This window comes from Camarhynchus parvulus, chromosome 7 (genome assembly GCF_901933205.1).
Source record: "Camarhynchus parvulus chromosome 7, STF_HiC, whole genome shotgun sequence".
Taxonomy (NCBI): Eukaryota; Metazoa; Chordata; class Aves; order Passeriformes; family Thraupidae; genus Camarhynchus; species Camarhynchus parvulus.
The window spans coordinates 12,154,165-12,181,216 of record NC_044577.1 but is presented as its reverse complement, the minus strand read 5'-3'; the positions used below and the strand labels follow the sequence as shown (position 1 = coordinate 12,181,216).

At 43.8% G+C, this 27,052-nt stretch overlaps 1 protein-coding gene across 4 annotated transcripts in view; it reads right to left on the bottom strand.

Moving 5' to 3' along the window:
• KLF7 (Kruppel like factor 7) overlaps nt 1-27,052 on the bottom strand; it is a 65,716-nt gene that overhangs the window by 34,535 nt on the left and 4,129 nt on the right. For 2 of the 4 annotated variants that reach the window (XM_030951988.1, XM_030951989.1), the window contains exon 2: nt 159-771. In XM_030951988.1, coding sequence (XP_030807848.1) covers nt 159-771 — 613 coding nt within the window. The remainder of the gene's footprint in view (nt 1-158; nt 772-27,052) is intronic. The other 2 variants (XM_030951991.1, XM_030951990.1) reach the window with 1 other exon arrangement.

Sequence of the window (27,052 nt, the reverse complement as noted above, 5' to 3'; positions counted from 1 at the left end):
TACATTTGCTGGACTATCATATTTTCCACTGTTCTGTTTCATAGACAAAAGCTTGGACTTTCAGAAGAGATTTTTTTTTTCCTTTCTAAATGAGAATAAAAAGGGATGGTTACGGGTAGGTGGCAGGACAAGATGAGAGAAGCACCCTGCATAAGTACCTGTATGAGTCCTCTGGTGAGCCTTTAAGTGGGAGCTCTTTGTGTAAACTTTCCGGCACCCATTAAATTGACAGCGATGAACCCTCTTCTTATTTTCTGGGGATGCTTCTGTCCCTGCACCTCCTTGCTCACTGTCACTCTGCCCACTTTTTATTGTCCCCGCAGTCGCTGTTGCTACACCCACTTTCACAGAGCTGAGTGAAGTTTTCTTGGCTACCAGTTTCAACGTCACTGTGCCATCCACCGCTGAGAGAGTCTGTGGGGTTTTGACGAGGTGGCGGCTGAGCTCTGGAGAGGAAGGGGGGGTTAATGAGGTCACTGCATTGAGCTGGGCCTGGTTGACGGCTGTGTAGCCTTCTGTGGAAGAGCTGGTGGACTGTGAGCTGAGGCACGTCTCAGACAGCAGCTTGTCACGGGAGAGGATGATGTCCATGCTGGCGCTTTTGTCACACGTACTTGTGTCCACTGGTAAAAGGATGGGCTCCAGCCGCCGCATATTGTCCTCTGCATCTGGGGCTGAGGAGGCATGAAGGAAACAGTCCAAATCCTCACCAAAGGTCTCAGAGATCTTCCGTGGCTCAGTCTGAAGGTATCGCTCCAACTCCAGGCATGTCTGCAGAAGGGAAAGGGAGATGGGAGGGAGAGAAATCACTGTTAGAGAGAGATGACAGCATTGCTGCCACCAAGGGCAGAACATGGTCCAGAAGCACTCATCATTCCAAGACAGCACCCATCAACACCAGCATCTTCTGGTGAGATAGTCACACCCTGGGAGACATGAAGATTTGGTACTTGTTTGAGGCTACTCAAAGATAGTCTGGGAATACCCACATATGGTAGCAGGTATTATACTAGAAGTGAAGATACAACAACCAGAAAGTATCCACTATATTTTCATTAAAGTCTGTACATTGTTCCATGGGCAGCAGGGCCTTCCCAACTTAAAAGTATAATCTGTCACTTCCACATGAAACTATCCTAACAGACTCATCATTTGGCACATACAAACAAAAAAGTCACCTTTCCAAATAACTGCTTCCTCTTCCTTCACAAACATTAACTTTCTCTCCAAATTTAACTCAGTGTAGTGCCTGGGGCCTAATTTTCCTTAAACAACACAATTCTGAAGTGTGACATTTTAAGATAGGAGGTAGAAAAGCTTCCAGTGAGACCACAGCTTGTTTAAAGGGCCTGAGAGAAGAAAGGTGGCAGAAAAAAAAACCTATCTCCTGTCAGTTTTAAACGGAGTTTTGGCACATCTGGTCAAATGGAGTTTACCATGTACAGGAAGCCAGACTTGCACACAAACATACACTCACCCCTTTATTAAAAAGTAGGTGAAGTTGCAGTCAAAGAGGCTGTCACATAAAAATGTGCTCCTGCACCTCCACAGCAGTGATCATCAGCACAAGGATGGGATGAACCTCCTATGTGAATGTGTCTTATTATGAAGTGTCCTGAGCTTGCCCCAATAAATCCTTCAGCCACCAAAGCACTGCCCCAGTGTCCTCCACAGCCAACACTAAGAACTTTTATTGTTTATAGGAGAATCATTTACTGTCGTTTCAGGAGCTTCTAATGGAGTTTATTAGCACTGTTTTTCATTTCTTGCAGCTTGAAAGGATAGCTGGTTTAATACCACCACTGTGATTTCACAGGGCTTGGAGAAAGAGACATTCCAACTAATACATTTTAGAAACCTCTAAAAACTACTCCTCAGAGAACACTTCTACCAATATTAAGAAAGGGGTTTTAGTAAAAAAATTTTAATCTATGGGAGCTGGTGACCCAACTACATCACAATCTGGAGAGTCCAGCATCTGATCAAGAAATAAAAGCTTCATATGACCAGAGGAGAGACAGAGACTTCTGCCTTCTGAGTACAAAGGTCCCATCAACAGGAATGTAAGGAGGCCCCACTGACTACTCTAGGGAACTGGCAGGTAATTTGATATTATTACTGTCAAAGCTCCCACAAGCAGCACTGTTGGTTGCAGATACAATGTGGTGGGATGACTTTCAAGTTCACCACAAAATCTGCCACACCGTTGTTTCTTTTTTAAATAATAGCTGATTATAGATCTGAGCTGTAAAGATAGACAAAAAGCAACAGAACAGAATAGATGCAGGTGAGACATGCTATACTTTAGCATGGATGTTATATTCAGAGGTATGAGACTGTCTGTACACAGGCCTGGGTGTGGGACACAATCAATTGTACTTGCCTTAGCAACCTTTCTGTTTTCTTTGTAAGGTGCATTTCTGGGACTATGAGAAACAGCTTTAGCTGGGAGTCTGGTCTCTCCACAGATAAATTCTAATGGGTTTTGGGAGAAGCTTTCCAACATGCCACATAGTCTTTCAGTAATAACCCCCACCACCAGGAGAAGCAATGCTTTTGAGTTCTTCACATCATGTAATTTGGGCTTTCTGGTCCACTTAGCCTTCATCCAATGGGGCAGAAACAGGTTTAGGGGCCAAGTAAATAAAAGCTTCCAAAGGAAAGAGCAAGCATAATCACAAATTAGGGGGGGAAAGGGGGAGGGCAGCAGCAGGGAGAAGAGACAAGGACTCAAGGCCATTAAATCTGATGACAATGACATGAAATTTCAATTGCTGTGGGATCAGAAAGCTGCATGCCAGCTCTGGGCTGCCCATGGGGGGGGGGCGAGCAGGAGGTGCTGTTCCTTTAAGGCATCACCACCCCATGACAACAATAGTGGGCCTGACAGTTTTTCCAGCTTCACCATTAATTTTCCATAAAGAGCGGTTTCTCGATGAGCCCTTTTCAGGCAGAGCCTGATGCTTCACAAACCTGTAATTATTCCCGGCTCCCCCCTCCCGCAGCCACTGCACCTGTGCCATTTCAAGACACCAGCTGGTCATGTCTTGCCTTCTGCCTCTGAAATCCAAAACCAGAGGATCAAGCCCATCTCCCCATAGATGGGGGGAGAAAAACAACTCAAAGAAACAATGTAATGCAGTCCCTCCCACCCACCCCCCTCAGCCTCTCCACCAAGTCAATAGCAGGGAAGAGCCTAGCAACTGCTGAGCCAGAAAAGCCCTGCACCTAATCTGCATGGCAGATAAAGCCTGGCGAGGGGCTATGGCCACAGCCCTTCCCTCACCTCCTGCCAGGGCCCTACCTGCTCCTGCACATTTTTTTGGTGGTAGAAACAAAGAATCTTTCCCCATATGCACTTCCCAGCTTATTCCAAGTACCTTATACGACCTTCTCTTCTTGTGGTCCCAATCTCCCAGGGAGTGGTGAGGAAGGGTTTAGAAACCAGCCTGCTTCTTCACTCCTTTCCCTGGCACGACAATTTTTAGGCCAACTAAGCCCACCACCTTGTCTTGAGCACTGATCTAGAGAAACCAGTCAGGCTGAGACCACCTTGGTGGTCTCAACCACTCCAGGCTGCTGGACCACTAGGAGGGACAGAAAAGTTCTTTGGTCTTCATTCCCACAAAGCTATTTGCCACAAAGCACATCAACTACTGGGGGTTTTTTGTTGTTGTTGTTTTGTTTCGGATTTTTTTGTTTGTTTTTGTTTTTGTTTTTGTTTTTGTGGGAGGAGCAGGACTACTATCTACAGAGACACAAACCCAAACTGCTGAATGATGGTGAATCCCTATAGATCTCTACTTCCACTACCAGCCTAGTAGGAAAATAGTTCAAGAATATCTCAGACAGAAGTGAGCTGCTCTTGTCGTGCTCTTATCAAAGTTCTGCTGGACGTCCAGCTTCTCCTCACCACTGGTGCAAGAGAGGGAGCTTTGTGTAAAGATGGAGTACACCACACAGGACAGGAGTCCCATTGCCCTTTAGTTGCTACACTGCAGGCAATGTGGCGGGTATTAAACTTTTTATCCAGTGCCTGTATGATACACAGCAATAAAGACTAAAAATTGCAAGGGGAAGAAGAAGATGGCTCCCTTCAGGAACAAAAGAAGAGCCATAAGACTTGTTTGGCTGTTGGCTGTCAAGCCAGTTCCACTGGCTAGGGATAAAAAAGTGTGACCCACTAATTCAACCCATCTGCCCTGATTAATGAGGGTCATTCTCCTTGCACCTTGCTCCTCAATTTAACCAGTTAAAAGAAATGATGATTCATGGGTGACAAATAATAGGATGTGACTTTATGAGACCCCACATACTTGAAGTAAGCCAGATAGAAAAGGCCAACAGTTGGCATGTGGACAATCCTGTCAAGGCCTTTGTCTGATTTTTCAGTTTCACATACAATTGCAAAAAGTCTCACTTCCCCAGCAGAAGAACATTTCCATCCCTAGGAGGGAGCACTCAAAGCACCTCTTTGCTCCCTCTATTACACTATCATCCAAGTCCTCTGGGGCACATGTAGTGGCAGAATACATGTGAACTGCACACCATGACACTTCCATGCGCAGTCCCAGATCCTTCACACAGTACAGGACAGCCACTGTAGAGCTGTCCTACGCCTGCTAAGGACCTACTTCTTATTAGTCCTTTCAGAGTTTGCAGTCACTGGTCCAGGAAAATTCAGTGCTCAGTACGTTTGTCAACTGAGAAAGGTATGAGCTCTAATCTAGTTAGATTGTTACCTCTGAAGCTCATTTACTGAAAGTAAAGATTATTTATGAAACACATTGAGTATGCTCACCACTATGAAATACAACTCAAGAGAAATCCAGTGTGTGCCTCTGACAGTAATGTGATACGTGTGTATCATTTTCAGCAGAGCTTAGTACTCACCTAACTCTACAGCCAGCAGCAATCAAGATAGTTTTGCCACTAACTGCAACAAGACGACAAACTGCAGACTCTGCAATCCCTCCTAGACTTGCAGATACTTGATTTGGTTCAGAGTCTGTATTTTAAGATGTCTATCAGCTATCCAGGTTAAAGCTGACCCAGAACATTCAAAATCCAGACATGAAGGAACTGGAGTCACCACTCATGATGCTGATGTTTGACTTCATCTCTCTCCCCCAGAGAGGAACCAGAAGGAAGGTTCTAGCTGGAACCATCAGCATTATCAATGTGCCAAGCCTCAAGACAGTATATCTCCCCTTTAGAGAATGACAGGCCAGGAGCCTTTACGGGGACACAAGTTTGGCATCTAGGTTCGGGTCCAGACAGCTCTGGAAAACCTAATTCCACCTGAAGAACCAAAATATACTCCTAGTTCTCAGGGTATGAATCTAAACTTGCTCCAATGAAATGCAAAGAACTAGTCTTGGTTGACAGCCATGTTATGTACTGGAATTTCACCCATCCATACAGACTTTTGAAAAATAACAGATCGCTTGAGAAGCACCTGCCCATGTTGTGAAGTCTTTAAAGCACTCAAACTTCTGGGTGCTTTGCACAGGTAAATATAGGACAATATGGCAACAGTAAAGTTCTGTCAAGAGTAAAAAAAAAAGTCCAAACACTTATAATAATTTGAGGACAGAACATCAGGGAAGGCACTGTATCAATATGTTCATTGGCTTCCTCTGTTTTATTGATGCTGAAGTATTTCATAATGTCTTGATTCTGAATTTTTCTAGCAGATCATCAGAAGTTCCTATCTGGAAGTGCTAGTTACTTCTAAGTGCCATTTTACTGCAGATATAATTGGACATCAAGCACTGAACTTGGAAGCTATCCAAAACCTAATTAGGAAGTTGGATACTTTGATCAGGCTGTGACAGAAAATGAAAATGTCTAATGTGGCTGACAAGCAAGTCTGATCTACCAGGTCTGTTTACAATACTTGAAAGGATTCTCTTTGTAATTTACACAAGCAAAGCAGAGTTACACATGCAATAGTGAAGGTCAAATTTCAATTTCCATCATGACCCCATTGCTTTCTACTGGCATGTAAAAAAGGGGACTCATCTGTAAAAAAAGGTGAAAATATCAAGACTGCATTGGAGGAGAAACTGTCTCTAACTGAAGACGACCCAAAACACTAACAGTAAGGTCAGTGCCACTGCTGTTCACTCAGGCTCAGAGCAAACAGTGGCACCAGGTCCAGTGCCAGTATCAGTGTTTCACTGTGCACCAAAACAGCAAAAGCTCTGAGCAACACTGACACTTGCATTGCTGACACCACAGGCAGAAATTGAACTGGATGTTATGGTGCAGCCCTGAAGTTAAGAGGAATAAAAGATTCAAAACTTATCTGCCTCCCCTGAAATGCCATGCTATTTTTTATCCTTAACCCTAAAACAAGATTTGAACGATGGATCTTCCCATTGCCAAAGGCCTTCATTGCTTCCTGAACAACAACAACAAAGCCCAGTACTATGGCCTATCTATTCCAAGATTGTCATCTGTTCCCACCCAGCTGCCAAAACCTCCAGCTTTTCCTCTTGGCAACTTTTACTGGGTAGTTGCTAGTCATGAAAAAGCTGCAGCACATCAGAAGCTTAACATTTGGGACAGAATAAAATAAACAGAGTTTTAGTATTAAAATAAGTAGTTTTGCAAAATACACTTGGGAAAAATGGAAAACTGCAGCCTGAAATGAAAGTATATAAGAAAGTTTCAGGCGATAGCAAATAATTTCTATTGCAAAGGTTTTAAGACAAAACTAGTCATATGTCAGCACATCTTGCCTATATGTTTATAGTTCATTGAAAAAAAAGAGAGATAAAACAACTTTTCAGGTACCACAATAAGATACTTACTGACGGCTCACTTGTGGTACATTTTTGTATGCATGTTCCTAATCCCTTGTATATACTAAGGAAATCAAGTTAACTGGATGCTCAGCAAACAGGTTTTTGCCAAGTGCAAAAAGCAGGCACAGGCACAGCCAGCAAGGAAAGATCATGTGATATGAAAAACTTGTTTTCCTGTGGTAACTTCAACATACGCCTCAGGCATCAGGCCAGTCCTCCCTAACGCTGTCCGAATGGGTCACACCAGCCACCAGTCTGAAACGGACAAGTCTATTAATTCTTGACTCTCCTACACAGGACTGAAGTCTCTGTTTGCTAATTTCTTCAATACAATAATGGCCTGTGCCCATTTTCCCTCTTGGTCTCAGCCCAAAGAATGAACCGCTAAGGAAGTGTATTTAGCCAAACCAGCCCATTCACTGTTATTCATGCACAACAGCACTCTCAATAAACCCTCCTACCATGACCCAGATGGCTTTGTCCCTGGATCTTCTCTTCTTAAACTTCTTCAGAGTGTTAGAAATGCTGAAATCAGAAGCCTCAACTGCATTCAGCAAAGATAATTTTAAAGTAAAAATGTGGATATAAAGGACAGAATCACTACTTTCATATAAACATGACTCATTTTCCTGTTGCTCTGGGGCATGATGTAACCGGGGTTATCAAATATTTTAATCAGACTCTAAAGATCAAAATCAACTTTACCAGAAATTACCAATTTTCACCAGCAGAAATAGGAGGTAACAAATGTCTCAAATAGGAAAAATGTCTGAACCCATAACTCTGAACAAGGAGTAAAAATCAGGCTTTGTTCCCTAACTTGGTGATAATGAAATCCAGCTTTATCTAACTAATATTCTTTTGAATGGACAAGCCGAATTTTTTCAATAAAAATCTGTGGTATTTGGGTCTTAAGCATAGAGAATGGCAGTGCACTGGTTATGAGATACTGAACAAAGGACTGCAGCTAAGCGTGGCTGAATTTGATAGGCATCTAGATAGGAAAAAAAAAAGGATGAAAGAAATCTGCAAACACTGAACCAGGGCTTTGGAGGGCTTTTGTTGGTTTTTTTTGACTGTTTAAAAAAGACAGAAAAAATATCTGCGACCAGTCACAACAACAAAAAATAGCATCAATGTCAGCAAAGGATTAAGGATAGCCAAATCAAGAATTCAAAAGTGTGAGCAATCCATTGTGCTAGTATCAAAATATGATAAAAGCCATGTGTGCTGGCACACCATCACATACCCTGCATGCTGCCATACAGTCAAGACAGCAAGTAGCCATACAATGGCCATTTGAAAAATTATATATAAAGTAAGAATGTTTCAAAATGTTTCTGAAGAGAGCATTTATTTATATAACAACCTTGGATGGCTTTCAGTGAGCTGGCTAGTGGCCCTCACTGCAAACTTTTCTCCAAACTTCATCAAGCCTGTATTTAACCTGTTGTCATCCAGTTTGGAAGCAGCTTTGGTTTAGCATTATAAACAGCAAAAAACCACAATTAGTTCCTTGAATTGTCAATCCTAGCTCCCACTGAAATCAAAGGATCAGGTTCAAAGCATGCCCCAGAGTGTGGTAAACTTCTCACAGGAAATGGATACGCAAGAGCAAATGCTGACGACTGTGGAATGTACGAAGCAGAGCAATATTTTAGGTCTCGATCCTCAATTAAGATTCATCCTTAGAAAGTATTGCAAGGAGGTTACACAGCAGAATTGGATTCCTTGTAATTACTCTGGTTAGGTTCATGAATGAAAAAATGTATTCTTTAGAGACATTTTATTAACATCCAGAGGTATCTTAACATTTCTTTCTCAACAGCTGACACAAACATACATAGCAGTTGTGTTCGCACACTCTCAGGCAACAACAGCATGTTCATAAGCACAGTGTGTCACAATGAGCTTATTAAACCAAACCTGGAGATGTGATCAATACACTCAGTACACACACATTTCCTAAGAGTCCTGGGTTGTGAGTCATCTCGTCTGCTCTGACCTAAAAATATATTAAACAAGAGGATGCATAACACTGAATTCCTAACCCCAAACGTGCAATTCCTCATACTGACTTTGCGTGATCAACATTTTTGTGCTGGGACTACTGTGTCTATCCTGCCCATTCATTATCACATCTCAGGGCTCAAAAAATCTTTTGTATGTTCCCTTTTGTATTATTTTTGGCTGTGGGGAGGAAGAGGTGGGGACCTGTCTGGGAAACAGGAAGCAGGAGGGGAATGCGTTGGAGAATAAGGGTAGAACAAAAAAGAATAAAAGAGCATTTATACAATTTCTAAACGATAATAAACATATAGGACCAAAGCCTGCCTCCAGCCATGCGGGGAGCAGTGCGCTGTTTGCCTGAAGTTTAGACTTTATTGGGAGCACAGCAACTGTCCGAGTGCATTTACAAAAAGCCATTTGCTGCTTTTTTCTTTGATTTCCTTTTAATCATCTGGGCAATTTGTTATCTTACAAGAGCAAGAAGATGCGTGTGCTACTGTGATAAATATGCCAATCTGGGCAAGGAAAAGAGAAGACAACAGACTTGAGTTTTGCTGTTGCAACAAGAAAAAAAAAATTCAGACTAGAAACAAAGTGAGGGGAAGCACAACCGGATTCTCAGTTGGGGTAAATCAGCACAGAGCAGCCCCGATTTCATGGTTCCTGTTTACATCAGCTTGGTAACTTGCCAACACTCAAAATCCATGAAATGCTGCTCTTGATTAGCACCCCTTAACTCTGTGGCTTACATTAAAAAGAATTCAACGTGTTTTTTGATGGCTGGAGATGGTTATTTTCTATTACAAAACTTGTCTACTTTATTAGGGACAGTGTGACCTAAATGGAAAAATAGGAAGAATTTAAAAACAACAACTCTCAGACATCCTGATGCTTGGATTTGTTTCTTGTCTCTGTCTCTCTTTTTTTAAAGTTTGGGTCCTCTATAAGAGGTATTCACAAACTGGTTTCTGCCACTTCTAGGCCAGAGTATTCATCATCTGTGCACAGAAACAACAGCCTCCATGCTTGAATATCCCATTGCAGGTAAATGTGCATCGCAGTTTAAAGGCTGGTGCCTTCCAGAGGATACTACATTACTGTCATAGGTGTTTTTCCATTGCTTTTCATTTCCACACTGTTCTGCCAAGGCTCTTGTTCCAAAACCCTTAGCCACCAGGGATTTTGATCAGCCTCAAAATCTCACAAGCAGTGGACTCAGGCTGTTACACACCCTGATAAAAGCAGCATGGTCAGCTTTAACAGCAATCTGTGAGAGCACACTGGTTAAGAGCCTGCCAGTATTGGCTCAAATGCTCAGCAGCAACCCAGGCAGCCACTCACAGGCATCTGAGATCTGTATCCCCAAAATGCATTAGATCCAAAAAATAGAGGGGAATCTGGCACAGCCTTTTGTGGATATCTCTAGCAGTACAAGGGGTGCTGTCAGAACTGGACGAGGCACTGCTCACTCCCTGTGAAAGGATCACAGCTCAGCCTCGGTCAGCTCCCAGCAGGCTGTACAGTACTGGCTGCACATGGCACGGGAAGCCAGGAGATCCCATTGAGGGCCCTGCCATTTGCTGACTGGAGAAAGCTCAGCAGGTCAGAGCCCAGGTGCCCAGAGTCAGCACACTTCTGAGAGCCAATTGACACAACCACAGCTCGCACTCTGGCTCACTTGCTTCAGTCTGTTGACTGTGGACACCCACCCAGTTGTTATGATTTTAATATGCTGCAATATGAAAGTGCTATTTCAGGACAAAGTTATTAATAGCAAAGCAGCCAGAAAATAGTCTAGAAGGAATGCAATGTTTTGGCATTCCTGGAAGATAGGATGACTTCCCAGCATCCAAGAAACCATCAGGGTTAATTCAAGATGTTCCTATGCACAAGCCTGTCTTTTGTCACTGCATGATAAGCCATCGTGACATAATTTCATAGGACCTGCACGCTGCAGCAGTCCACAGAGACTACAATGCAGAAAGGCCCGAAAGTTGGTACTTTGTTACTCTAAGTAGGCTGGTGAAAAGCAGAGGCTGGGTGCTGTGACAAAGCATCAGTAGGAACAGGTTAGGAAAAGCTCTACTTTTCCAGAAGGACAAGGATGGAACAGGATCTGTTTAAGCTCTTCTCAGAAAACTGTCTGCCTCCAGGACCTCAGAGAGACTCTAATTTTCAACCTCTCTTTCCCTATCAGCACTCCTTCCTTCCCTTATTTATTCACACTGCATTTCCTCAGCAACACTCTTTACTTGGGCAGGAGCTTCATAGTCAAGGCAAGACCCTGTCCCTTCTCAGGTTCTCTTTTAAACCTTCTGTTTCTCCTAGAAAAATATCCTTGGGAATGTATTGGAGAATACTGTGGAAAGCACCAGACCCTGACTCATTTCTGTTGGCAACTTTCCCCCTAAAATTAAATGGGAGGGTCCAAATTAATTCCAGGTGCATCACTGAGCACAACACTCAGCAACACCTTGCAGGGATGATACCACAGGAAGGCATCTCTCCACTGGCAAGGCTCTTGACATCCCTTCTGCCTGCACCCACACAGCTGAGAGGCTCTCTGTATGGCTTTCAGCTTTCCAGCCCCATCCTTAAGTATCCTCCTTGAGCAAACCAAATGAAACTCAGCATTGCATCTTTCCCTAAGAGGAAAAGGATCAGATGATGATACCAGGAATTGGAAGATGTCATGTTCACAGCACTAGAGCATTACCCACTAAACCACCATAGAGAGCTCCAGCTCACTACTGAAAATGCATTGCAGGGAACTGCAGTCCCCACCACACTCCAAAAAGGAAACAAACAAAATCCACTTAGCAACAAGGAAAAGAGGAAACATATTGTAGTCACTATAAGCCCAGCAGTGGACATGTTATCTGGCATATTTCCAACTCGGACATTTAAAAAATGTAGCTAGTTTACCTTAAGTGTCCTATTTTTCCCAGTTTCCCTTTTCTAGTCTACTTAAGTCCACACAGCATCTCCCAAGATAAGGCTGCTTTTGTAGGTTGGCTTTATATCACTCCTTCCCTCTATTGTCTTTCTGAGATGTGATGGAAGTCTCCAATGTCACAGCTTGGAAGACTACAGCCAGGTTCCTTGGCATGGTTTGCGGGAAGGGGATGGGCAGGAACTGAGGAAGGACAGCCTCTCTCCAGCTGCAGGAGAGGGGTCTTCTCATGGTAACAGCCAATGCTTCCTGGCATTTTGTTTATCATTAACACTGTGTATCTAAAGCTGTTTTTTAGTAGCCCTCAAAGGTGGAGTCTGCAGCCAGCTCCTGTCATCCCAAACACTGCAGACCTCTGTCCCCATGCTTTGGTACAATCCCTGCAATTGCAAACATAAACATTATGTTCCTCCAAGTACAAATTACAGCTTTCAGGAACTGCAATTTTATTTTGGTTATAAACATACAAAGGTAGCCTTTATGGTGGGAGAGGAGCCACATGTGAGACCACAGGCTGAGTCTTGCTTCAGAGGAACATTCCTGGGAGTACTCTGCTGCTTCACCTCCAAACAGCTCTGCTTCCCAAGTGCTTAGCTCCTCAAGCAGTTGCACTTCCTAAGCAGCTGCATTATATTAGAGCTCAAGGGAAACCCTTGTGGTGGCCTAGGCTGCTGGAGTGATCCCTTTCAGATCCTGCAGTCCAGGAAGTGGAACTCAGAGAGAGACAGAAACACACTCAAAGTGTGTTTCTTTAGCTATAGCCAGCACTACTGGCAGCCTATGCATTCAGAATAATTTTCCAGGCACGCCCGTTGTCACTCTGAGCCCCTGCAGGATACATGGCAGCAATTCTGAACACCTTGGAGGTGCTCTGACCGTCACCACAGCTTCAAGGGACTTCCTCCATTTCAACTGTCTCTAACTCTTCCCTGCTCTGCAGATGTCCCATCACTCCCCAGCATCAAGCTCCCAACACCTGTCAAAGGAGCATGATATTAAATTGCTCCTCCAAGCCCCTGAGTACCCTTAAGCATTTCAGTCCTCCTGTCAAGCTTGCTAATGTGTCCCTTCTCTGCCACGAGTAATGATGCATTCCTGGAAGCAAAAACTGCATTAAAAGTCCTCTCTACATGTGAGCTAAGAGCTTTCTTTGTCTCATACCATTTTTACTCATAAATATAATATCAAGGTGATCGTGTTCTTCTCAGACTACTCAAGAGTGTTCTGTAAGTAAAACCTGCAATTGGCAATTTATCAGATGGAAAAATAAAAGCCACATTCTGTTTCTCCCCACACTTAAAAATGACCACGTGCAGTCTCTGAAGCAGCCTGATCTTTTCAACAAGGTCATGGATATCAGCTGAGGGCACAGGAGGAGAAATAAAACCATCCTGCACATGTTTTCCCTTCTGTGCTGTTTTTTTTTAGTGAGGTTTTGCTCACTTTCTAAGCAAAGAGGAAGCCTCTCCTGTCCCCATCACCCCATGTTTATCCACATTCCAGCAATCAGTGGCTGCTCCTCCAGGGGCTCTCCAAGGGCAAACAACAACTGGATCTTGCCACGATGCAATTTTGAACTTGAGCCACATCCAGCTGTGAGTGGGAGTGAGGTGGGAGCCCTGTGAGAAGCGGTGATAGAGGCAGTGGATGACGGGACACCATGAAATCTTTTGAAAATGTCGCTCCTGCAGGCTTACACAACAAGCACAGCACACCCTTTTCCTAGTGAAAGGCCTGGAAAATGCACTTTAGGAGGCACAGCCTTAGGAGTCAGAATAAATCCTCCCAGATGTCCCTGGTGACAAAGCAGCCCAATTTGATCAATACAGCAGCATTATTAACACTGCACTGCCTTACATGAGGATAGTCATATGTTCTTGCCTCTGCTGAGAGTGGGGGAAGGGGTGCAAACTCCTACAACAATTCACAGGGGAAATGTCTCTCTCAAAATCATTAAGCCTGCACAAAGAATCTCTTACCCATTTTCATGGAAGCTGCTTTTTTGGGAGCTGCTTTTTTTGCTTTTCTGCTTCACTAGTATTGATCAAGCTCGGGTGGAATCCTAGAAATAGTATGTGCTTTATGGTTTTCTCAAAAAGAATTTTTGTTTTTAACAACTTAGGATCTCTATCTTCAGGCTTTTGTTTCTGCAGCCATGAATACCCTCCATTGTGGGGGCTGGGTATAGACACAAATGTAGGTGGTTAACAACAGCAGGTAGGACTTAATGGCTAGCAAATATTTTAAATTATTATGAGAATTAGCAATTAAGTGCATTTGGATTCAAGCAGAAGTATTAGTAGCAAAAAAGCATATCTCTCTATATATAGATACATATGTAGATACATACACATATATCTTGCTGCTGCTCCTGAGCCCCAGCCAGAGTCATGGCCTTGCTGTGTGTGGCTCTTGAGAAACACATTTACAGACAGTTCTGGTAATTTGGGAATGACAGAGAACGAGAAGGCAAAGAAAAACAGTCCTAGCCTATCACCTGCTTCACCACAGCCAACAAACCTGAGAATTTTGTACAAACTAGGTCGTGTGTGTGCCTCATGACAAGTTTGCAGAAAGCTAGAGAGGTACTACCCCTATATGCCAGGTGACTCAAACTGTATCAGAGAAGCTGAAGGCTAAGTGGTAGTAAATGGGAGGAAGAACTGACTAATAATAAAAAAAGGCCAGCAAATAGCCTTTAAAACCATGAAAAAGACCTTCTTACCCACAAAGAGAAGTGTCACCCACTGCTGGGAAAAAAGTCCTACTACAGGAATGGTGCATCTGCACCAGCCACCTTTCTCCAGCACTCATCTGGGACAACCATTGTCAAAACCAGAAAACAAGAGACTCCCTCCCTCTTCACTGGGAAAAAATCTTGCTGTTCTTTCCCTCTGCCACCTCTCCACCAAAATACATTGAGACTATCAAATCCATGAAGGTTAAAAATGCTGAGTTTGAGCACACCAGACCACCTCCACATTGTGTCTGGTAAGTGTTTCTCACCACAGAAGTGCGGTGCTGCTTAGAGCTATTGGCACAAAGTTCTTCCGGAAAGGGGTGCTGCAGAAGTGTCTAGACAGGCTAAAATTAAATAGAACAACTTATATGACACTGCCCACTGTCTGCACAGCAGGACAGATTCTCAGAGGGAGGAGTGAATAACTGGTGCCATAATTGTAATTACTGGAGTCATCTTAATTTACACTAGGCAAGGATCTGGCCCAGAAAAATATTCCTGTAAACTCTGCAGCCAAAAATTCCTATGCTAGACCACATGCCACCATTCAAACTGCCAGGGAAGACAATTGCAGAAATAATTTAATTAAAATTAAGATCAGGGAGCTGGTATCCTTTTCAAGCTCTGCTCTTGACTTCGTCTCTCCAACAACTGAGAGCTTGGGTGTCCCAGTTTCCCAGCCTGTAAAATCAGCATGCTACAGCTTCTCTGCTTTCTGAGGACAATGGCTGTGAAGCATCCTATCTCTTCAAAGCCCAACCATCAAATCATACAGATATCTGAATTCTCTAAACCTCCAGCTCTTGGATGAAAGGGCATGTATTTTTCTCTGCTGAAACAGCTCTGCCGTTGCTCTTGGAAAATTTGATTTTTAAAAAGTCAACTTGCAAGTTTTGCTTCCAAGACTGTAGGTGTCAGGCTCTCTGACTTATTGGGGTACTGCTGAGGATTTTTGCTGCTACAGACTGCTCAAATTTGCCAGCACAGTTCTGGTACTGAAGTAAGAGTTAGGCACTGCTTTCCCACAATTTTGTCATTCATATTTCTGAACTTCCACTTTTGTTCTGATTAGCATCTGGGAGGACAGTGAATTTTCTGCATATTCAACTCTTTCAGGAAGTCATTAGATGAAAAAATACACCCAGGATGCAGACCAGTGCAATCACATGATCAAGTCATAAGGATGGTGCCCCATGATGTCTCATTGTAGCAGGTCCTTTGTTTTCACTCCTCAATTTCTGTTAAAATATTTGGCTTTTTACTGGCCTGCAGAATCATTAGCAATGGCACATGGCTTAGGACCTGTATTTTTACAGTCCTCATGTTCCACACAAAAATCCTACACAGATACCCACAGCTTAAGAGCTTTTAGAACAAAGGGGAGGTAGACTACAGTTTCTGAGAAAAGTTTTCACAGAGGCAGAACCAAGCAAGAACCCAGAGAGCCCTGGTGCCTGCAGCCAGCTGTGTGCCTCACTGCTATTTGACAAGGCCCATTGTTTTGTTATAACCCCAGCAGATCCTGCATGGAGCCAGCAGCTTCCCTCCACACAGGAAAGAAACACCAGGAAGGTTCTGAAACACCAGGAAAATATTTCTTTGTCATGCAAGCAGCCCAAGCTGATTCAAAGGATGGTTAAGCAGCACAGTGGACAAACAGCAGGAAGGCCCAGAGTCCAGGGTGTCCCGACAAGCAAATGGAGAGCACCTCACACCCAGAGCAGCTGAGGTTCATGGATGCCCTTTCTATCCCTCTCCTGGCTCAAGCAGGCTCCTCTGCCTTATATGAGGGGCTTTGGCAAACCCTCTTTTAAGGTGCATGGCCAGGGTGCAGGGAGCCACACTGCTCAAGGCCACTACAGTGGATAGTGGCAGAGTGGGGGGACCCTCCAGAGGGACAATAGTGGGACCCCACTACTGACCACACAGCAGGCTGCTCCCTGCCCACATTGGAGTATCTCCCTTTCTGAAGAGCTGTGCAGCCCTTGGAAGGACCTGGACAGGCTGGAGAGGTGGGCAGTGAAGAACAATCAGAAGTTCAACAAAGGCAAGGTCCTGCATGTGGGGAGGAACAGCCCCACACACCAGCACAGGCTGGGAACTGCCTGCTGGAGCAGCTCTGTGGAAAAGGACCTGGGGGTCCTGGTGGACGATGAGCTGTTCCTGAGCCATCAGTGAATCCCGGTGGCTGAGAAGGCCAACGGGATCCTGGGGTGCATTAGGAAGAGCACTGCCAGCAGGTCACAGGAGGTGATCCTGCCCTGCTGCTCAGCTCTGGTGAGGCACATCTGGAGTGCTGTGTCCAGTTCTGGGCTCCTCAGCACAAGAGAGAAGGGGAGCTCCTGGAGCCAGTCCAGAGGATGGCAACAAAGATGATCAGGGAACTGGAGCATCTCTATTATGCAGAAAGGCTGAGGGAGCTCAGGGTTGTGGAGTCTCCGTCACTGGAGATATTCAGGAACCACCTGGACACAGTCCTGTGCTATGTGCTCCAGGATGACCCTGGATTAAACCAGATGACACACTGTGGTCCCTTCCAACCTTACCCACTCTGTCATTCTGTGAAGAGAAGGGTAGAGGTGTGCTGGGTGGGCACCCAAATTCAAGGGGCCTTTACTCTTCAACTGTGCTCTGGGTTAAACACTGTTTCACATCCATCAACCACAAAGCCTGTGGTGTTTAACTAACTAACCAGCACACAGATACTTTTTCCCAAACAAAGGTCAACAATGCACAGCAGCCCCAGCAGCTTTCCCCAATACTAATACTACCCCACAGTTATATCTGTGCTTTTAGGCTCTTTGAAATGCTGGGATCTTTCATGACTCACTCTCAAAAGCCAGCACTTAGAACCACCTACCATCAAGTCAAGTCATCAACACCAATTTGACTTCATCCCATTTAAAGTCTGTTTCATTAAACAAACAAACACAAATTTGGCATCATTTTTTTGTTTCCCTTTACTCAGATGGATCACAGCCCTTGTTATAAAAACATGCTTAATAAAAGCAAATTGGAAAACTAAAGAAACTCATAAAAAGCTCTAATTGTCAAGAAAAGCAGGGAAAAGGGCTTAAGGAGGAAATGCTACATTTTTCTGTGATGCCAGCAGAAAGAGGCAGTTTATAAAGAAAACCACATAGCGGCAGGAAATAAATCCTTGAGACTGAATTTGGAAAAACATGAATTAATGCATTTATGGAACAAACAGCAACACAACATGCACACCTAAGACAAAGCAGAGATCCGGTAAAGCTGACAAGAGTCCTAGAACAGATAAGACACAGAGAAGACCAATATAGCTTCAAGGACACATTCTAAGCATCTGATACACAGGAAAACTGGAGGGAACAGAGAGATGGAAAGTATGACAAAACTCAGAGGGAGATGCACCTTTATTGCTATTTATCACATCTGTTCTGCAGTCAGAGTTGTAATCTCCAGTCAATGAGCAGGGGTCTCATTTCACATTTAGATAAAAAATCCATGAAATAGATGATATGGATGATGATAGAGAAAAGCATCACAGCTTTGTGCAACTATGAACACAGTGAATCCAAACAAAGCAACGGACTTGCTCATGGAGAACAGAGAGAATATGTGAGGGAAAAGACCTGGGCAGCAAAAGACAAGAGTCTGTTAGATATTCCTCCCCTAAATTAGGTTTTAGCACAGGCTCCCAAGGAATACAAGGCTTCACACCAGGTGAATTTCAAAGGACATTGGAAAGCACCACTGAGGCATACATTAAGAAATGCTGCCTGGGCAGAATTTCATGATCTAACAATGCCAATTCCCAGAATTTGCTTGGCTTTTTTTCTGGATGAGATCTGCTTATATGCAGTTTATTGCTGCTGGATGAAGACAGAGACCAAAAATGCTTTTCCTCATGTGCACCCTGCTCTTCAATCTCATTTGCCTTCAAAATTAGCCAGTAAAACCCACGTGCTGAACATAAGGTCTTCTCTGACCCTTCTCTAACCTTAGAGACCAAGCTGCAGTGTGAATGAGTCCTTTTCCCCATGATATAACATAACATGACACAACATGACACAGACTCACACTGGATTCCAGCCAGGGAAGGAGGAAGACCCCACTTCCATGAACCTGGTCTCTCCTCTGAGACATGTTTCCAACCTGACACACAGCACACATGTGATGGATTCTCAAAATGAAACGTGTCTGGCCATCCTTGTGTGCACACAGAGGGACCCTTCATGGACTCACGTTTATACTGCAGCATTACAACATCATTAAAACAGAGCAAAAAGGCCTCAAAAAGGACTTGTGTACAGAAGTGGATTTTAATGGCAAAAAAGGCCACTCTGGTAATTTAATCTCACCTCTGGATGACATAGTTCACTGAAGTGCACAAAGAGCTCCCTTGAACACTCATTTATAACTACTTTCAGGTTGGTTTCCCCTGTTAGATATGAAAGTCTGGGAACCTTCAGAATGGGAAAAAATCAGAATGGAAACCTTCCTTCTATCCATGCATTGAGACTTTCAAGAGACTTCTCTCACCTGTCATCACTTCACAGTTGGGTATGACTGTCCTGGAGGAAGCTGTGCCTACACCAGACATTATCCTACCTTGCACTGTGGGGAGGCCACATTTAGCTCTTAGAGACATTTTCTAGTTCCCTCCCACACCCACATTTTCTTCATTTATAAAACCAGTGAAAACAAGTCATGCTTCACCTTCAGTTTTATAGAGGGCAGCTCAGGACCTCTCATTCCTTCATGGAAAGAAAATTTCTTTCTGTACAGTTTCCATTATTTATTAGCTGAAGGTCGGGGGAGAAATGGTATTTATAGGATGCCTAAGGCCATGCTCACTATAAAACAGAGTAAGTCAATATAGCTACAGCACAACTTAGTGGCCTATTGTGCAATATTTTAAAAAATGCACTCTCTCATTACAGCACTTGAGAGTATCTCCTCCCCAACAGCAGTGAAAATACATTTATGAGAGCTATGGAGCAGCAAGATTGTTTTAATCAGATCATTAACACAGGTGTGCTGTTTTCTGCCCACATCTTGATATTTAGTCCAAGTCCTGACAAGATCTGGGATTTGTATAATTTATTCTCCTGAAAGGTGTCAAGTGACTTTGTGGGCACTGGGCCAGTGTAAATTCACTGTAACTTTGGCAGATCTGCACTCACTGACTGATGTGAAATCCCCAATGTGATGTGGATACTATTCTTTCCGTTTACAAAGAGTTCACAACTGAATGCCAAAGGTCTCCTTGACCTTTTCTACTTGAAGAAATGGAAATGAGACAGAAATTCCCATCTTACACCATACTGGAACATCACCTGACCAGAGATGCAGCTTGCTCAAAACTGACTGAGTGGTATATGGCAGCACTCTCTGCATGAAATAATTCACATGAGACAGTCCCAGCGAGGAGAAGCCTTCAACCTAGAGCATCCACTCAGTGTGCAGCTAGGGCACTCAGCACTTGGAACCACATATACTAGAGTATTTGGGAGTAAGAAGCCACCCACACCTTGCTTCCCTTGCTCTCCCTCAAATGTATTCTTATAAGGAATGCACTTCTCATGTGAGAAAAAGAATTCCCAGTGCAGCTTTGCAGAGGTCTCTGCACCTACTGACATTCTTCTCAGCCCTCAGAAACAATGCTGGGAAGTCACCCAGACAGTCACCTGTCTACCAAGTCACTCACACCAAAAAGCAACTCCACACTGGAATTCTTCTGTTCTCCCTCAACCTACTGGGGTTTATTCATGTTTTAAACAAACCCCCAGAACTCAGAAAGCCCAAGACAAGCTAGGCACACTCAGTAAAGAGTATTTAAACTGGGCACCCTGAAACTTATTTGCCAGCATCCAAGAAAGATTAATAAAGGAATCACTCCCAGAAAGCAGAAAACTGTCTTGAGCGAGCAGGAAATCAAGGCTGCCTCAAGAGAAAGCATGAGCTTTGCAGCCAGCTCAGAAGTACAGTGTGGTGCCAAGGCTCTCATACTATCTTTTAAACCCCCAGATTCTGAGGGGGTTTAAGCACACAACTTCATCCAGGAGGCACTGGAGACAGGTATTTTAGCCTGTGTCTGGAAGGTTTCAATCTGTAACCAATGTAACAAGCACCAAAGTTCCCACTGACCTTAACTGACTCGCTCCCTCTAAAAAAAGCCCCTCAGGTGAAACCAGGTCCTTCCATTTTCAAACATTGCCTACAAGAATCTTTCTTTGCGCTTTAAAAACACAGGAGAGGTAAGAGAAGTCTACACTGTTTCCCTGCAGCCAAAAGAAACTTCTCCAGGTGACATCCACTTACCTTGAAATTCTCAACCCTGAAAGAAAAGCACCTTACAAGCTCTTCCACTGGGTCACATCACCTAAAGCAGTCTGCCTTGTCCTCCAAGACACTGGAGACCTCCAAAACTCTAAATGCTTTCATCCTCCAGTCTGACCAGACAGAAACATGCCTTATTCTCCCTATTTGACTTGGGTTTCTTAGAGCCCCAATTCTCAGAGACTTCTGCTTACACCAGAAGCACCTTTCTCAGCACCAAAGCCAAGCTCCCAGTTCCCTCGATTGTCCAGGAAAGCCTACAAACATAATTAACACTACTCTGAGAGATCAAAATGCAAAAACAAATAGAAGAAACACGTACCTTGGTAAGGATCTGATGGACAGCAACCTTCAGATGATCACAACCACTCTGAGGTGCTGGCATAACTTATGAAAAATTGGGGGAGGACTGTCACACCATCAGAATGAACTGAGACAGCAGCATCAGGTGGAGCCAGAAAAGAGGTATTTTACCCAAACTGACTGTATTCTCAAATCAGTCCAGTGTTCTTTGCTTCTCCCTTATTACCTTAAAATGTAGGCAAATTTAAAAATAAAAACAAGAGACACTGAAGTTCATCCCCATCTGACCTAGACACTAATGAGGGAAGCTTTTTCCACTAGGACTGATTTTCCACTGTGCAGCAAATGCAGCCTCTCCACCGTCCACGTGTCAGAAACAAAGCCACTTCTGGCCTGATGCTTTCCATATGAAACACTAGATCCCATCTTTCTTCTCCCTTCTGCCTTCCTCCTTTCCATACTTAATTACTCACACAGCAGCTGTAGTAGGTTGCAGATGAGCAAAATGTTTTCTTCATAGCAGCACAAATTTTCCAGGCTGACGGGAAAGCCAAAAAGAAAAAAAACCAAAAAACAAAACCCCAACAAGAATTATTTAGTACTTTTCACCAGCTTGGAGCAGGCAGCAAGCTCTGCAGCCTTGGCACACTTCAAACCACTGCACAGGAAAAGAACAAAGCCCCTGAGCCACTCAGCCCACCCTGCACCCAGGGATGTGGGCATCTCAGATTCAGAATCCAGCAGTAAGCCAGAGGTGCCGCGGCAGGGCGACTGCACTGACTCCAAACCAGCACAGCACCTCACCAGCAGCAGCAGCTGAGCAAAGGAGAGAGCAGCAGCTGCCAGGAGACAAGGAACAGTGTGACTGCACTGCTTTTGCGCATGTTGTGTATCAACAGGCCTTGCCCTGAGGAAGGGAGAGCACTCACCCAGGTAAGAGACCAGAAGTATCCAGATACTGCTCCTGGCATCACATAATGCTGTGGATGCAGTTCTCCAAAGATGCAACAGTCACAGGATGCAGAGAGTCTGGATACCCTTGACTAACCAAATTGCTAATAGCTGGGAAAAATTAATCAACTTCTGGGGGTGCAAGACCTGAAATGAAAAGCTAAAATTGACAACAAAGTGGAAGATGTCGCCCAAACTAAGTCTCTCACACTGAAAAGTGCCAGGCCCTCAGGAAATTCTAGTAAGTACAACTCATTGAAAGATTTCTACCAAACGTTCTCAGAAAAAAAATAAATTTTTGCCCAATCTCTCATTGGAATATATATTCATTTTGGAGTCAACATGTTATCCACTGAAATGTCACACATCCAAGATGTAATCTGTAAGGGCAGACTTGAATCAGGCCACGCAGTGACTCAAATCTGGGTCTGACACCTAAGTGCTGTGATGTGTGTTTTGGGTGTAAAAAGCAGGCAGACAGGAGCACCTCTCAGGCCCTCCTACTCTGCCACCCAAAGAACAATTTTCACCGTGGCCTTTGATCACTAGAACCTTTGTTTTCCATCCAGCCCTGGTGGGAAACAAAGGCAGGCGATTAAAGGCAGTCCGTACTTCACCCCCACCAGCACAAAGCAATTCAGCACAATGCTGATTCCCCTCCTGGGCTGGAGCAAGGCAAGTCAGAAGAAATTGCAAATGTTCAAAACTCAAGAACTTTCCTTATGCATGGAAGTGGACTTTGTCCACCTGAGAGTCAGGATTAAAACCAAATGCCTAACACCATAGTAGGCTATTAGTAATGAAAGCATTTTTAAAATCTAATTTACTTGTCCTGACACATGTCTTTTTCCTCACTGCACAATCTAAATAAACATTTATTTTCACGGTGATTCCCAGTCACTTCAGTGGTACCAGAAGAAGGCTGCAGTGACAGTGCTGCAAGGGAGAAGGTGGGCTAGATAATCCTGTCCAAAAAACACAAACCCTGTTTCCAGGGCTTTTTGGATTATCTAGGTGGAGATACTTCCATTGACTGCAGCTTCTGTCAGAATATGCTACCTTACAAAGGTCCTTTATGGTCAAACATCAACCCTATGTCAGCATCCCTTTAAAACTGACCTTCTGAGGCTACAGGTTTAAAGGGCAGGATTTGTAAATCAAGACTCTAATTGGAATGTCTCAGAAGAGCCTCTCACAAGCCAGTGTCCTTCTCCTTCACATCCTTTCCCATAAATCACCCTGTCTCCCAAGCTTGCCTGTGTCACTGTCTACTTCTCTATTCCTTGCAGAGTATGAGCTGTTGACCCCATGTATGATTTAAACTCCAGCTTTGCATTCAGGTCCACAATGCTGGGAAATAACAAGGGGATTAGGACACGTGACACACTGCCTGCAAGCATCATGATCAAAACCAGTATGACACTTAAGTATGGTTGGTGGGCCTTCAGCAAGCGTAAATGATGTAAACATCCCTGTGTAAACAGCTGGGACTCTGGTGTGTACTGTACAGTACACTACACACCTCTTAACACTTCTCCAAAAAGTAACACAGGTAATGAAAACACAGTTGCATTGAGTGGAAATGCTTTGGATTGGAAAGGATCCTTCACATGCAAGAACAGGGAGTGGATGGGTACCTACTTCAAAAGGATTAACAGCTTCAGAGCAGCTTACTAAATCAGAGTTGATATATTAAACCTTTAGAAGAAAAAAAAAATTAAATACCTTCTACCCAACCATCCTACACTCAACTCCAATCCCTATTAAAAACTTGAGAAGGGTCAAATCAGTGCCACGCACAGGTTGTCACAAAGACAACCCAGACCTCTGGGAAGGGGCATTTAAGCTTACCTTTCAGAATCTTCTTTTGATTTTTTCGCAGAGGCAACGCCCCAGCCCACCGATGGGCTTCTCTGCCCAGGAGCTGTCCTGGCGGCTGGTGTGGCAGGATCTGGGCCTGCAGCTCCAGAGGGGCTGGAGCCCGAGTCCCCATGGCCTCACACAACCCGCCCCTGCCCCAGGCACTGTGCCTAAGCACCACAAACCCAGAGCAGGGATCCCCAGAGCAGCTGATCAGAACACAAGAGCTGCCAACACATCTTGTAACTGAAGATCTAAGAAGCAAAGGTTTGGTGTCCTGATTAAATCCAAGATGTCTAACTATCTTTGAGCATAAAGGCTGAAACATGAGCTCACAGGCAGCTTACTCTCACAGGCAGCCTAACAACCTGAGCAGCCAAGCAGTCTTCCTCACCAGCTGCTGCCAGAGCAGGAATGGTAAACACAGCCTGGTGACCAAACCTTTTTCTGATGTACACACCTATAAATGCCACTTACTTGCATTTTCTCAATCCTGCTGGAATCAAGCAAGAGTCAGAAATCCCAGGTTGTTTGGGATTGTTTTTTAATAACAGAAGACAACAAAACAAATCTTCAGTGCTTCAAATGCAAAGAAAGTATAAAGATTATCAAATTAAAAAATAAAAGTTCTGTGCCTTTAAAGACCATCTCAGTGTCTGGGAACCAGGCACGATTTTTTAACTTGCAGTGGCAATGTTGGGAAGAGGCTCTTTTCCTGGCAGGTTTGTTTTGTTTGCTTGCTACAGAATCCACTGAACTCTGCAGTTTGAGTGAATCCACACTTATTTTGACCAGGGCAGAAGCACCCACAGTACAAAAAGGACATGCGGGGAGAAGAAATTCAGTAATTCAGGTGAGTGATTCCTGCAACGTCAGTCTAAAAGACACCACAAAAATGGCACTCCCAGCTCCTGAGCATTGCCAGGAGTTTGGAAACACTTGGGACATTGTAAATGTAGGGAATGGACAGGAGGCACTTGAGAGTCCAGGGAAGCAGAAAGAGGAACTCAGGACTACTCTTCAAAACACCTTTATTAGCTCTCCAAAAATTCGGGTTTAGCATCAAAAAAGAAAACCACCATCAATTACCAATGCCTGGGCGTAACTTTTAGTGAGGTTTTGAGCATGATGATCAAAAGTCTACAATTTTTCTTCCCTCTGCAAAATGTGACAAACTTGATAGGAGATAAGGTGTACTACTAACCCATTGCTTAATGTACTAAACAGTAGTACTGCTCAGTCAGTGAGCAAAATCCCTTTGTTTCATTAAGACAACTGCAATCAAGGTCATTCACATGCAGCTACAATCAAAGAGAAGCAGCTTCTTTCTTGCTTCCCTATAATGTTTCCTAACTCAGAATGGAGAAACAACACACTGAATGTTTCTCAGTAAAGAATCATTTGACAAAGGCTCAAAAAGTCCCCCAATGATATCCAGAAGATACCATTTGCCTCAACCCTGAAAAGCTTAAGTATGAAATTACTATCTGCAACTGAAAGCCTTCTGCCATTTCTACATGGAAGTACCACGCTGCAGACTAGCTATATATCATGATTTTCATGAAGCTTACACTAATTTATGCACTGCCTATTCAGTAGGACATGCAGAAATGTACAGGCTTGGGGAAGAGTAGATTTAAGCATCCCAAACAAGTAAGAGAAAATATTTTCTAGCTGAGTACCCACATTATGGTTGTGCATTGCTTAAAGGTATTTACCCCATTTCAAAATCACTTGATATAAGTCATTCACATAATCTGCTATTTTAAGACCTGTAATGTGGATTGCAGGATTCTATGCTTTCAGAATGCCAAAAAATAATCACTTTTAACAATAGATTCTGTAATTAAGAAATCATGTAACAACAGAGACAGCAGTTTCAAGTTTGTCTTTCGTCTCTTTGTCCATCTCTTTCTGTAAGGTGACGGAGCATGCTTTCAGCACATGGAGCAAGCAGAGGGACTGCAGGTATAAATGGAGCGGCGTTCAGAGTCTGAAATACACTGCATTACACATGTGGCTGTTCTTGGAAGTCAACCATTTCTGAAAGTTATTCCCAAGAGGCATGATGTACTATAAGCACTTAAGAAATGTGTTACACTGTGACTGGAACCAAGATGAAATAGCAATATTAAAAGAGATGGTTTAGTTTATGTAGTGGCCAACTATGCCATTAAACTAGAACAATGGAGACGATGGGGAGGCAGGAATGTTCTTCAGTGTGATTTATTCCTTTCCAGTAGGAGTGGAAATTTTTCCTATAGGCCTGAAAATGACCCTGTCTGCCAAGCAAAAGTCAGCATTAAGATATAAGAATTCTACTAGATTAGTCACCCTGGGATACTCTGCTCTCACACAGCACAGGGATCTCAAAGCCCTCTTCCAGGATGAGTCAAAACACAGCCTTCTGAGCACCACAAAAACCATTAGGCCTTAGCATTGCTGTGGTCAGTCACTTCAGAAAGAGGGAAACTGAGGCTTGAAGAATTGATTAAAAACAGGCAAAGAAGGCTATATGAAAGCATCAACAGAAAAACAAAGGCTTCCTCAATCCTATGCTTTACAGGAAATGTGCATCTTTCTTGAAAGGATCATTGTTTGCTGCAGCTGAGAGCAGCTGGGTCAGCCAAGGCAAAAGGAAATGTTATCAGGCAATGGTTATCAGCAAACAATATAATGCCATTTCCACTTCTGCCAGCCAATTAGACCTGTGCTGCCTGCTGACACGTGGGAAAGGCTATCTCCTCCAGAATAAACCAGGGCTTGGCACCTAAGCCCTGCTGCTTTTATACAGCTGCATCAGCTACACAGGATGACTCTCTGCATCCACCTGCTGTTTGCGCTCCCATATTCTGACATTATGGGAACTGTCAGGCTAGACACTGCCCTATGCTCCCCATGAATATGAAGACAGCCCCAAAATGTCCTGATCAGACCCCTGTTTCACAATAGCACAGTGAGTTCTGAGTCCACCAAGGGGCCTATGGAGAAGGACAATAGGGATGTCTAAAATGTCACCCCTAGGAAGAGGCATATCTGATTACAAAAGATGCCTTCTGCACCCTGATCTTTCAATGATCCTCTAAATGACATTGTGGA